Source organism: Suncus etruscus, chromosome 13 (genome assembly GCF_024139225.1).
Source record: "Suncus etruscus isolate mSunEtr1 chromosome 13, mSunEtr1.pri.cur, whole genome shotgun sequence".
NCBI lineage: Eukaryota > Metazoa > Chordata > Mammalia > Eulipotyphla > Soricidae > Suncus > Suncus etruscus.
The window spans coordinates 27,258,823-27,271,856 of record NC_064860.1 but is presented as its reverse complement, the minus strand read 5'-3'; the positions used below and the strand labels follow the sequence as shown (position 1 = coordinate 27,271,856).

General features: G+C 40.8%; 1 protein-coding gene across 1 annotated transcript in view; it reads left to right on the top strand.

Moving 5' to 3' along the window:
* The window catches only part of IQCB1 (IQ motif containing B1), a 71,014-nt gene extending 58,301 nt beyond the window's left edge, over window positions 1-12,713 (top strand). The window contains exons 11-13 of the mRNA XM_049785899.1: window positions 100-231; window positions 1,866-2,022; window positions 12,188-12,713. Of these exons, the coding sequence (XP_049641856.1) occupies window positions 100-231; window positions 1,866-2,022; window positions 12,188-12,414 (516 nt within the window). The 3' untranslated portion in view covers window positions 12,415-12,713. The remainder of the gene's footprint in view (window positions 1-99; window positions 232-1,865; window positions 2,023-12,187) is intronic.
* Window positions 12,714-13,034: the final 321 nt, after the last annotated feature.

The following is a 13,034-nucleotide window of genomic DNA, read 5'->3' as shown; positions in this document are numbered from 1 at the left end:
AGTTAAACATTGTTGTAGTGTTATCACTACTATATGTGATGTAAAAAAACAGTTACGTTGATTATGAAAGAATTACACAGATTTTCTTTTCCTTCCTAGACTCTTAAATTCCTAGCAAGGAGACGTCAGAAAAAGAAACTGTTTGCTCTTTGGCAAGGACTTCCAGAACTCACAGATGCACGCAAAGTTAAATTGAAGCAGCAAGTGGATGACTATATCAGAAGGCATCCAGTATGTAACGTCTGTCATTATTCCAGTGTTAATATTCACCAAGAAAATAGTGTTTCATTTGCATATGTGTGTGTTACTGGTATAAGATAGAACAGTGGCTTTACAATAGAATTAGTAGTTTTTAGAGTCATCTTTAATTATTACATGAAGGAATAAGTTGTAGGGAAAATTACTTTGCTTCATGTTATTTCTTTTCCATAATGTGTCAACAAGACTTAGTCATTATAATGCATGACCAGTACATGTAGTACTGTTTTGAAACTTTTGTAGAGTAAATGTAACTTCCAATCAATAATAATTATTATATATCTACTCATACATATATAACACATATGAAAAAACTATTAAACTATTAATGATATTCAGGAGTTAATCATCTAAATCATTTGACTGTTTCCCTCATACAGCTTTATCGTGGAAATGCTGCTTATACAACAGAAATGTTGATATATTTTAATTTTATGACCACAGTATTCCTTACATTTGTAATGTTCTTGGCCTACCTTTTATTTTCAGATATTAATAATCTTTAAGTAAAGTGATAGTACAGTGGGGGGAACATTTTTGCTTTTACATAGCTAATCTGAGTTTGAACCCTGGCATCACAGATGGTCCTCTGAACCCTCCAGGAGTAATTCCTGAGTGCAGAACCAGGAATAGCCCCTGAGCAATACTGAATGTGGCTCCCAAAACACAATACTGCAAAGCCAGATTTTTTTTGTTTTGTTTTGTTTTTGAGCCACACCCGGCATTGCTCAGGCGTTACTCCTGGCTGTCTGCTCAGAAATAGCTCCTGGCAGGCATGGGGGACCATATGGGACACCGGGATTCGAACCAACCACCTTTGGTCCAGGATTGGCTGCTTGCAAGGCAAACGCCATTGTGCTATCTCTCCGGGCCCGCGAAACCAGATTTTACTAGAAATGGCTTCAGTGTCCCTAAACACCACTAGAGAGACATCACCCCAAAAAATGAAATAAAATAATATCAGAGAAGTGCTGTAAAAGTTGTTCAAAGTTTTTTTTTACGTATTCAAGGTTCCTTAATACTCAGAACCCTAAGGATCCTGACACCTACATGCTGCTGCCACTCGTATTATTAGTAGCCTTGAAGTAACTGCTGGATATGATATTAGTGACCCTTAGTACTTCTAGACTTTGGCAACACTCTATCACCAAGTCAAATACTAACTCATCAGACCCACACAGTGACCAAATATTTACTCCGAATCATGTACATAATGAACCCAAGGTCTTTCTGTTAGAACTTAATGGATATTGGGCTGGAACAATAGCACAGTGACCTGGGATCAACCAAACTTTGCTCCCCACCATCCCATAAGTCCCCCCAAGCCTGCCAGAAGCGATTTCTGAGCACAGATCCAGGAGTACCCCTGATGAGCACCACTGGGTGTGGCCCAAATATTTTTAAGAAAAAAACTTACTGACTTTGCATTTCCAGGGCAAAAGTATAAAAAGTTTAAGAAACACTAACTTGGATAAATTTGGAAATGAGATTAGGATAAGAAATGAAATAGTTTAAGTTCTGGCATTTAAGAATTTTTTGCTAAATAGTTGGGTGAGACATACTTAGAAATGTCTTCTCTGGAATTGTTTTCTATCCTCTCTTCTTAGGTCTCTCAGATGTCAGATGCTACAAGCAGGGAGCGCCATTCCCAAGCTCAAGAACTCCTGCAACACTACTTTATGGGCAGGGCCTTAGAAGAAAGAGCCCAACAGCACAGGGAGGCTTTAATGGCTCAGATCAGCACTAACATTGAACAGTTAATGAGTAAGTACACCTTCCATTTTATTTCCTAAAAGTAGCACCCTTTGCAAGATTTTGTGCTATTCAAAATATTTAGGAGGGTAACACCATTGATGGACTATTGTTTCTTCACCAGAGAATACATCTAGATCATAACCAGCACAGAGTATTTTGCAATGTTGCAAATTCCATAACTTCCTCTTTGTTATTCGTTTGTGTCAAATCAAAATTATTAATGTTAAAGATGCTGGGCTCGGGAGACAGGGTTTTCTGTGCGGCTTGGGTGAGAGTTTTGCTCCCTTGTGCGGCTCAGGGGAAACTTGGTTCCCTGTGCGGCTTGGGTGAGAGTTTTGCTCCCTTGTGCGGCTCGGGGGAAACTTTGTTTCCTGTGTGGCTTGGGTGAGAGTTCCCTCCCTTGTGCGGCTCGGAGGAAACTTGGTTCCCTGTGTGGCTTGGGTGAGAGTTTTGCTCCCTTGTGCGACTTGGGGGAGACAGGGTTTTCTGTGCGGCTTGGGTGAGAGTTTTGCTCCCTTGTGCGGCTCGGGGGAAACTTTGTTTCCTGTGGGGCTTGGGTGAGAGTTCCCTCCCTTGTGCGGCTCGGAGGAAACTTTGTTTCCTGTGCGGCTTGGGTGAGAGTTTTGCTCCCTTGTACGGCTCGGGGGAGACAGGGTTTTCTGTGCGGCTTGGGTGAGAGTTTTGCTCCCTTGTACGGCTCAGGGGAGACAGGGTTTTCTGTGCGGCTTGGGTGAGAGTTTTGCTCCCTTGTGCGGCTCGGAGGAAACTTGGTTCCCTGTGGGGCTTGGGTGAGAGTTTTGCTCCCTTGTGCGGCTTGGGGGAGACAGGGTTTTCTGTGCGGCTTGGGTGAGATTTTGCTCCCTTGTGCGGCCTGGGGGAGACTTTGTTTCCTGTGCGGCTTGGGTGAGACTTTGTTTCCTTGTCGTCAGGACCAACTCCCCCCCCCAGTGAGTCCCTTCCCCCAGGTGGGCGCCTGGAAAGGCAAGTTGAGCAACCGGAATAGTCGGGGGAGATAGGGCCAGCTATCTGGACTCTCAGGTGACCTAGAGCAATCCACCCCCTTGGGCCCTGGAGCGGATCAGGGACTCCCCAAGGGTGAGGGCAGAGCCTGAAAGGGTAGACTGAGGGAACTCCTTCAAGGGAGGTTTGGAGGGGGCGGAAATCCATTGACTCCCAGAGAAAGGAGGGGGGATTGAGAGCTAGGCTCAACAGCGCCAGTAACCATTGTGGCCAGGAGTGGAACTGCACCGCTGACAGAAATAAGGAGCAGAAAAGGGAAAAGACCCACAGCAGGAAGGCTGAACTCTAGGAAGCAAAGGGGAGGAGAAAGGGCTAGGCTCAACAAACTCACCCAACAGGCCCCTCTAGAAACACCTTCAGGAAGGGGTCAAAGCAGGCCAAAATTAGAAGCCACAGCACTCCAAAATACACCATTAAATACAAAGAACAATGCGTAAAGCAAGGAAATCGCTAATAACTGGAGACACCATGACAAACCCTATCAAATTTCCAAGTCCACCAAAACGCACAGATCCACGGGAAGAAGACCTAAAAGCTGTCATGAGGAAGGAAATGCAAGAATTAATAAAAGAATTGAAAGAAACCCTAGCAACCGAGTATAAGAAATCCATGGACGAACGAATCAGCCAAATTAAAGAAGAAATGTCAAAGAACATGAGAGATTCCATACAAAAAGAAGTGAAGGACTTAAAAGACAAAGTAGCAAGTCTTATGAGCAGAAACACAGAGTTGGAGAAGCACATCGAAGAACTCGAAGGAAAACTACAATCAAAAAAAGATCAAGAAACCAACAAAGAAATAAAAGGCAAAGCACTGGAAGGAAAAATCCAATATCTAATGAACAAAGACAAAAGAAACAATCTAAGAATTGTGGGTATACCAGAAGGGGAGGAAATAGGGAAGGGGGAAGAACAGGTAGTCAGGGAGATAATAACAGAGAACTTCCCCACACTCTGGAAAGACACTTCAGGACAAATCCAGGAAGTCAAGAGAGTCCCTAATAAAATAGACCCTAATAAACCCACACCAAGACACATAATAATCCAAATGGCAAAAAACAAAGAGAAAGAGGAACTCCTAAAAGCAATAAGGGAGAAAAAAAACCTCAAGTACAAAGGAAAGGACATAAGAATCAAACCGGATCTTCCATTTGAAATAATTCAAGCAAGAAGACAGTGGAATGACATATTTACACGACTGAATGAAAGAAACTTCCAACCCAGGGTCCAATACCCAGCAAAACTATCATTCATATGGGAGGGCAGACTAAAAACATTCTCAAACATGAACGAACTTGAACTATTTGTGCAAACTAAGCCGATCCTAAGCGACTTACTCAGAGATGAATTACACAATCCAAACCCCCGATTGTAACAACAACCACTGCACACAATACAACTGCACAACAGTCCTCTCTATCAATAATTTCCCTAAATGTGAACGGACTAAACTCTCCATTTAAAAGACACATAGTAGAGAACTGGGTTAGGAAAAATAAACTGGACTTCTGCTGTCTGCAAGAAACACACGTACAGCTACAGGATAAGCACAGTCTTAGAATAAAAGGATGGAAAGTAATTATTCAGGCCAATGGAAAACAAAAAAGAGCAGGGACAGCCATTCTTATATCAGACCAAATTGTATTCAACCTCAAGAAAGTGATCAGAGACAAAGAGGGACACTACTTACTGATCAGGGGAACATTAGATCAAGAAACACTAACCCTGATCAATATCTATGCACCTAATGTAGAGTCAGCAAAATATGTGAGGCAACTACTGGCAAACCTGGAGAAACACATGAAAGGAAATGTGATAATAGTAGGGGACCTCAATACTCCACTATCACCACTGGACAGATCCACCAAACAGAAAAATAACAAAGAAATAAGAGCTCTAAATGAAAAATTGGAAGATTTAGGGCTAATAGATTTATATAGAGCCCTCCATCCCCAGAAAGCAGAATACACATTCTTCTCAAACCCACATGGAACCTTCTCCAGAATAGACCATGTATTAGGATACAAAGCCAACCTATATAAGACCACAAAGGTAAGGATCATAAGAAGTACCCTTTCAGATCACTATGCAACAGAGGTTAAAATTGATGTCAAGAAGAAGCAATGGAGGAAAACTAGTACCTGGAGATTAAACAACATCCTGCTCAACAACAGCTGGATCAAAGAACAACTCAAGGAAGAAATAAAAAGATTCCTTGAGACAAATGACAATGAAGAGACAACATGTCAAAATTTATGGGACACAGCAAAAGCAGTAATTAGGGGGAAACTCATAGCAATAGAGGCCTATGTCAAGAAACAGGAAAATAACAAAACCAACAGTTTAAAAGATCACCTCAAAGAATTGGAACAACAGCAACAGAGAAATCCAACCACAACCAGAAGGCAAGAAATAATAAAAACCAGAGCAGAAATAAACAACATCGAAACCAAGAAAACAATACAAAAAATCAATGAGACCAGGAGTTGGTTTTTCGAAAAAATAAACAAGATAGACAAACCATTGGCAAAACTCACCAAAAAAAAGAGGGAAAACACCCAAATCAGCAGGATCACAAATGAAAGGGGAGAGATTACAACAGAACCCCAAGAAATACAACATATCATGAGAACATACTATGAACAACTATACTCAACTAGGCTAGAGAACCCAGTAGAAATCGACAGATTCTTAGACAAACACCCTCTTCCAAGACTGGAAAAGGAAGATCTAGAAAGCCTAAACAGACCAATCACCTCAGAGGAAATTGAAGACGTAATTAAAAAACTCCCTAAGAACAAAAGCCCAGGCCCAGATGGATTTACAAGTGAATTCTATCAAACATTTCAAGAAGACTTACTACCACTTTTTCATAGGCTTTTCCAAACCATAGAAAAAACAGGAATCCTCCCCAACTCTTTTTATGAGGCTAATATCACACTCATTCCCAAAGAAGGCAAAGACACCACCAAAAAAGAAAACTACAGACCAATCTCACTAATGAACATAGATGCAAAGATACTTAACAAAATCTTAGCAAACCGAATTCAGCACTTCATCAAAAAGATCATACATCACGACCAAGTGGGATTCATACCAGGAATGCAAGGTTGGTTCAACATACGCAAATCAATCAATTTGATACATCACATCAACAACACGAAAGACAAAAACCACATGATCATATCAATCGATGCAGAGAAGGCATTTGACAAAATCCAACATCCTTTCATGTTAAAGACACTCAGAAAAATAGGGTTAGAAGGAACTTTCCTCAAGATAGTTACAGCTATATATGAAAAGCCAACAGCCAACATTATACTTAATGGCGAGAAACTAGAAGCATTCCCACTATGGTCAGGAACTAGACAAGGCTGTCCACTCTCTCCACTCTTATTCAATATAACCTTAGAAGTCCTAGCAATAGCAATCCGACAAGAGAAGGGAATCAAAGGAATTCAAATAGGGAAAGAGGAACACAAGCTATCTCTATTTGCCGACGATATGATGATATACATTAAAAACCCTAAAGAGTCCACAGTAAAACTCCTAGAAACAATCAGCCAATACAGCAAAGTGGCTGGATACAAAGTCAATACACAAAAGACAGTAGCGTTTCTATATACAAAAAATGAAGTTGAGGAGAGAGAGATTAAAAATACAATTCCATTTAAGATAGTATCAAAAAATATCAGGTATCTAGGAATCAACCTTACAAGAGAAGTGAAAGACCTATACCAGGAAAACTTCAAAACACTCCAGAAAGAAATTGAAGACGATCTAAAGAAATGGAAGAACATCCCATGCTCATGGATAGGTAGAATTAACATAATCAAAATGACTATCCTACCCAAACTCCTATATAGATTTAATGCAATCCCTATCCAAATCCAGACACAATTCTTTAAAGAATTAGAACAATCATTAACAAAATTCATCTGGAACCACAAAAGACCCAGGATAGCCAAACACATACTGAAAAACAAGAAGCTGGGTGGAATCTCCTTACCTAACTTGAAACTATACTATAAAGCCATAGTAATCAAAACAGCATGGTACTGGAACAGAGACAGGACTTCAGACCAGTGGGTCAGGACAGAATTCCCAGACATAAACCCCCAGATATACAGCCAACTAATATTTGATAAAAGAGGCAAGAATATGAAATGGAACAAAGAAAGCCTATTCAACAAATGGTGTTGGCACAACTGGAAAACCACATGTACGAAAGTGAAAATCAACCCATACCTCACTCCTTATACAAAAGTCAACTCAAAATGGATCAAAGACCTTGAAATCAGACCCGAATCTATAAAGTTTATTGAGAATAAAATAGGGAGAACACTCGAAGACCTATATATCAAAAAGGTCTTTGAGAATGGAGCACCAATGGCAAGAACCTTAGCAGCAAACATAAACAAATGGGACTACATCAAACTAAAAAGCTTCTGCATGGCGAAAGAAACCTTACTTAATGCAAGAAGACAGTTAACAGAATGGGAAAAAATCTTTTTACTAGACATATCAGATAAAGGGCTGATATCTAGAACTTACAAAGCACTCAGAAAACTGAGCCCCTCAAAACCAAACAAAGCCATAAAAAAATGGGGAGAAGAAATGAATAGACACTTCTCTGAGGATGACAGAAGGATGGCTAACAAACACATGAAAACATGCTCACCTTCACTCATCATCAGAGAGATCCAAATCAAGACAACAATGAGATACCACCTTACACCAGTGAGGATGGCTCACATCAAAAATACTGAGAACAATCTTTGTTGGCGTGGATGCGGTATGAAGGGAACTCTCATCCACTGCTGGTGGGAATGCCCCCTAGTCCAACATCTTTGGAGAACAGTCTGGAGAGTACTCAAAGAACTCAGAATTGAGCTCCCTTTTGACCCAGCAATTGCACTCCTAGGTATATACCCCCAAGTTGGAAGAACATTCATTCCAAAATACGTGTGCACCCCACTATTTATCGCAGCACTCAGTATAATAGCCAAATCTTGGAACCAACCGCGATGTCCAACAACAGATGAATGGATCATTAAGATGTGGTATCTATACACAATGGAATATTACATGGCAGTCAGAAATGATACAATCACAGATTTTGCAGCAACGTGGATGGACTTAGATCATGTTATGTTAAACGAAGTAAGTCAGAAGACAAAAGATAAACACAGAACGGTAGCACTATTCTGAAGCACATAGAACATACATCTCAATCACAACTAATACTTAACAATCAAATAACAGGGTCTAACAGGGTAGAAACTCCAACCACTGTAATAGTCAACATATACCTCGGAACAGTGCCCAAAACACATGAAAAAGGAACAACACAAACTCTCGACTACACATTATACCACAAAGAAAACAGCAACACCAGAACAGCAGCATAGAGAGAACAGGTACGTAATTAACCTTCTACAATAATGGCCCATAATAATCATGTAGAGATTGTATACAGGAACACAGGTAAAGAATACCAAGGCAAACCACTGGCTCCAATGGAAACATCCCATAAAACTACGTATTAATGCCTCTATCTTACTATATTTAAAATAACCTCTCAGCTTTTCTGTCCACAGGCGTTCTTGGATACAAAGGGCGGACAAGCTAAGATGGCAACTCGGGATACCACACGAGATACCATACCCAGTTTGCACTACGAGTTGGCCCTGAGAAAACTCTTTAACATACACTTTATCCCTAGGTTTACCTTCTTTTAGGGTTTCAAGCACGTGACCAGTCAGACCACCGAAGCAGTAACAGCGACGTACAGACCCAAACTACATGCTCTATTCACTGAACACATTCAAGCAAACCAGCATTCCCTTGCTATTTTCTCCTCTCTTCTCACCACTTTCTTGGTTATTTTTTCTTTTCTATTCTTTTCTTTACTTTCTATCCTTTCTCTTCTCCCTTTCTTTCTAATGTATTTTTCTCTTTTCTCCCTCCCTACCCCTTCCATACACCTTACCCTTTCCCCCCTCTGGAACTATCCCTCCACCCCTCAATCCCATCCAGACCTCCCTCTATATTAAAACACTTCACCCTCAGTCCTTAATCTATTAGGCAACAAGATCGACCTCCTACCCCAACGAACCAGTACTCAGCACCCAAGAGAAGGGACACCCAGTCAAACCCACACCTCGTCCCGGGCAAGAAAAGACAGCCAACTCCCCTGCGGACTCATGCTGCGAGGCCCTCCCTACCAACTCCCCCTAACATGGACTGTTTCTTGAAACCGGACCTAGGTCCAAAAGTATCCCCAATGCAAGAACTCTTCCAAGACCTCCCTGCCGCAAATTTTTACCAACCTGAAGAAGGTCAGGTGGTGTGATAGGAAGATGCCTGGGAACCCACACATCACAAGAAAAACCCAAAAGACAATGGGAAAAACTGTACTTCCAACATAGGCATAAGACCTGTAATACACCACTTCGTTATCTGCTCTCCCCCAAATGTAAGGTAGTCTTTTGCACCACTTTGGTCCTTTAAAAACTTCGCTAACTCATTTTCGTTCTTTTTTTTTTTTCCCCTTAAATTTATTTATTTATTTTTTTTAAATGTTGGTCCTATATATACATTTGTGAGCACATACGTTTTTATTTATTTTATTTTATTTTATTATTATTATTATAATTATTATATATATATATTTTTATCATTTTTGGGTATGTGACCTGTGTCTGTTATCCCCTCTGTCCACCCCCAACCACACCGACAATACAATGTGGCTCCACCTCCCCCTGCAAAGACACACTAAATAATGGGGAAACCTTACATATAAAAAAAAGAGCTCTTATCTACTAGAGATGGGAACTCATAGTTGTTTACAATACAGGGGTATCTCCTACCTTGAAAATATGTCATGTGGAATCACATAGACCTCAGATGATTAGATGCCATTCATCCAGCCTTGAACCCTGGATCCCAGACATAGAATCGGCACAGCTCTTCACAACAGCTACAGGAAACAAACTCCATCCGGAACAGCCTTAATACTGCGGGGTCAACAACAAGGACCAGCTCTAACATGATATCCTGACAAAGAGGAAAATGTGAACAACTTGACCTTAGAGCAGATTAGCCTACCTTACCAGCTAACGACAAGACAAAACCAGAAGACTCGGCACCCTTTGTAGGTCCAAAAGCCAAGATCGTGACTTACAGATGACTGGCTACTAGAACCACGACCAGACAGTATACATCTTGGGACCAATAAAAAAGCCCTAGTTTAGGGTTTGAACTATGACTTGCACAATAAGCATGATCCCCAGTCCCAAAGGTCTGACAGAGACAACTGCAACAGAATGGGCCTTCTGGAAGCACAAAGAAAGACGCTAACCTAGGTGCCATCCTAGGTTCAGTGCAAAGACCAAGGTCACCAACCACAGAAGATGGACTAAAACGACACTGAGGTAACAGAACCTCTAGAACCACAAAAACTGACCTCACCATAAGTCCTACCTCAGGATCTGTGCAGATACTGAGACCTCTAAACACAGAGCTCTGAGTGTATCACCCTGGACAGAACAGAAGTCTTCCACACACCAAAAAACACCACCAGGAGAATAAATGATCCTGAGCAAAGTCTGGAGCTGATCCCATGACAGTATACTCCAAGGACGGAGAAACCCCATATTTCTTAGGCCATGTGAATTCCTTTTCGAATGACCCCAATATTTACTGTGCCAGGGCAGGAGGGGAAAAAACAAAAATACCAAAAGCACAAAAACTTGGTATTTTATATATATGTATATATATGTGTGTGTATATATATATATATACATATATATCTTTTACCTTCATTTATTATTGTTATTATTATTTTTATTTACCTATCTATTTTGGTCGATTTCTCTGTTTGGGTGTGATTATTGAAATCGTCGTCCCCAATTATACTTATTTTTTTCTATTCTTTTCTTTTCCCTCGTTATGTGCTATGCCATGTTTCTTATTTCAAGACCATGGCGTGTTTTTGGTTTGTTTGTTTGTTTTTGTTCTGTTTTTTGTTTGTTTGTTTGTCTGTCTGTTTTGCTTTGTTTTTCGGCTGTTTTTTTGTGGTGCTTATCGATATAGCTGGAGTCCTCACTGGATAATTGACACTTTTTTTGGTACTGGTGGAGTGTTTCACCTTCTTTCTCTCCTTCATCTCCCAAATCGATGATGAGAGCCTCTAGAAGGATTCCACCCATTTTGGGAGTATTAGACTCTTACCCCAGTTTATTTATCTTCTCCTTCTCAGGCAAAACCACGCAACTTGAACTAGCTAGTCCTGCCTACAGTTAGAGGGGGAGATAAGGGAGGCATCAAGACCAAACAGGTGCAAGACTACTAAGTAGTGGGTTGGATACAGAGGGGACCACATATTCTAGCCGCCCTGGGGGTGAGGGAAGAGGAAATGGGAGGTAGGACAACAACGGAGGGATAGGGAGGACAATTTGGCATGGGAATCCCCCCTGATTTTATGTAAATATGTACCTAAAATGTTATTGTCAACAATATGTAAGACACTATGATCAAAATAAAAATTATATTAAAAAAAAGATGCTGGGCTCTATTAGGCAGATTATGTCATAAATTAAATTTCAAAAATGTTTTGTCAAATATCATAATTTTTGTTTTTTGGTTTGTTTGTTTTTTTTTTTCGGGTGAGGGGGTCATACCCAGCAACACTCAGGGATTTACTCCTGGCTCTGTGCTCAGAAGTCCTTACTTGCAGGCTCAAGGGACCATATGGGATGCCTGGAATTGAACCAGAGTTCATCCTGGGTTAGTGAGGTACAAGGCAAATGCCCTACTACTGTGCTATCTCTTTGAACCCTGGATTTTTGGTTTTGGGGGTTTTTGAGAGAGCGGCACCTGGTAACGCTCAGGTTACTCCTGGCTATATTCTCAGAAATCACTCCTGGCTTGGGAGACCATATGGAACACCAAGGATTAAACCAAGGTTCATCCTGGGTCAGCCTCCTGCAAGGCAAAACACCCTACCACTGCGCCACAATATCTGAGCACGTAGCCAGGAGTAACCCCTGAGCGTCACCAAATGTGGCCTAAAAACAAACAAACAAAGAGATTTAAGTTTCTTGTAAATACAAAACTCTTTGATTTACCTGTTTATTTTCTGTTTACTACAGAGGCACCCAGTCTGAAGGAGGCTGAAGGGAAAGAACCTGAGCTCTTTCTAAGTAGATCCAGGCCAGCGGCAGCCAAGGCAAAGCAGGCCCATCTCACTACCCTGAAGCATGTTCAAGCACCTTGGTGGAAGAAGCTTGGAGAAGAAGCAGATGATATCAGTGTCCAAAGCGAGGAACTTAATGTAGAATTAGAATCGTTATTCATTGGTGGAACCAAAGCCCCTTAGACAATTACCCTAAGAAATTAATTCTGCTTCTGGCAAACTCCTAGACTAGCATTCTCCTAACTCTTGGTTTTCTAGAGTTTCTCCAAACAGGACTTACAGACAATAAGCAGAGTTATCATCTACCTCTATATTAATTCTCTTTTCATGTGTAATTTCATTCCTGGCTACTAGGGTTTTTTTTTTATAGAATTAATCTCAACATGGAATTCTGATGGTTATATGAAATGTGGTCTCTCTCTTATTGCTGTTTCCCCACAAGTGTTTTTATAAATAAATATTTTTAACAGTTCTGAAAAAAAGTTGTCAGGGTTATTTCAACATCTCATATTTGTTATTTAGAATCCCTGCTTATTAAGGCAGTATTCTTTTTTTATTAATAATATCTTTATTTGGGGCCAGAGAGATAGCATGGAGGCAGGGCATTTGCCTTGCATGCAGGAGGACGGTGATTCAAATCCCGGCATCCCATATGGTCCCCCATGCCTGCCAGGGTGATTTCTGAGTGCAGAGCCAGGAGTAATTCCTGAGCAAAGCTGGATGTGATCCAAAAAAATCTTTATTTAAGCACCATGTTTGTAGTTGAATTTTAGTCATAAAAAAGTACACATCCCCCCCTTTAC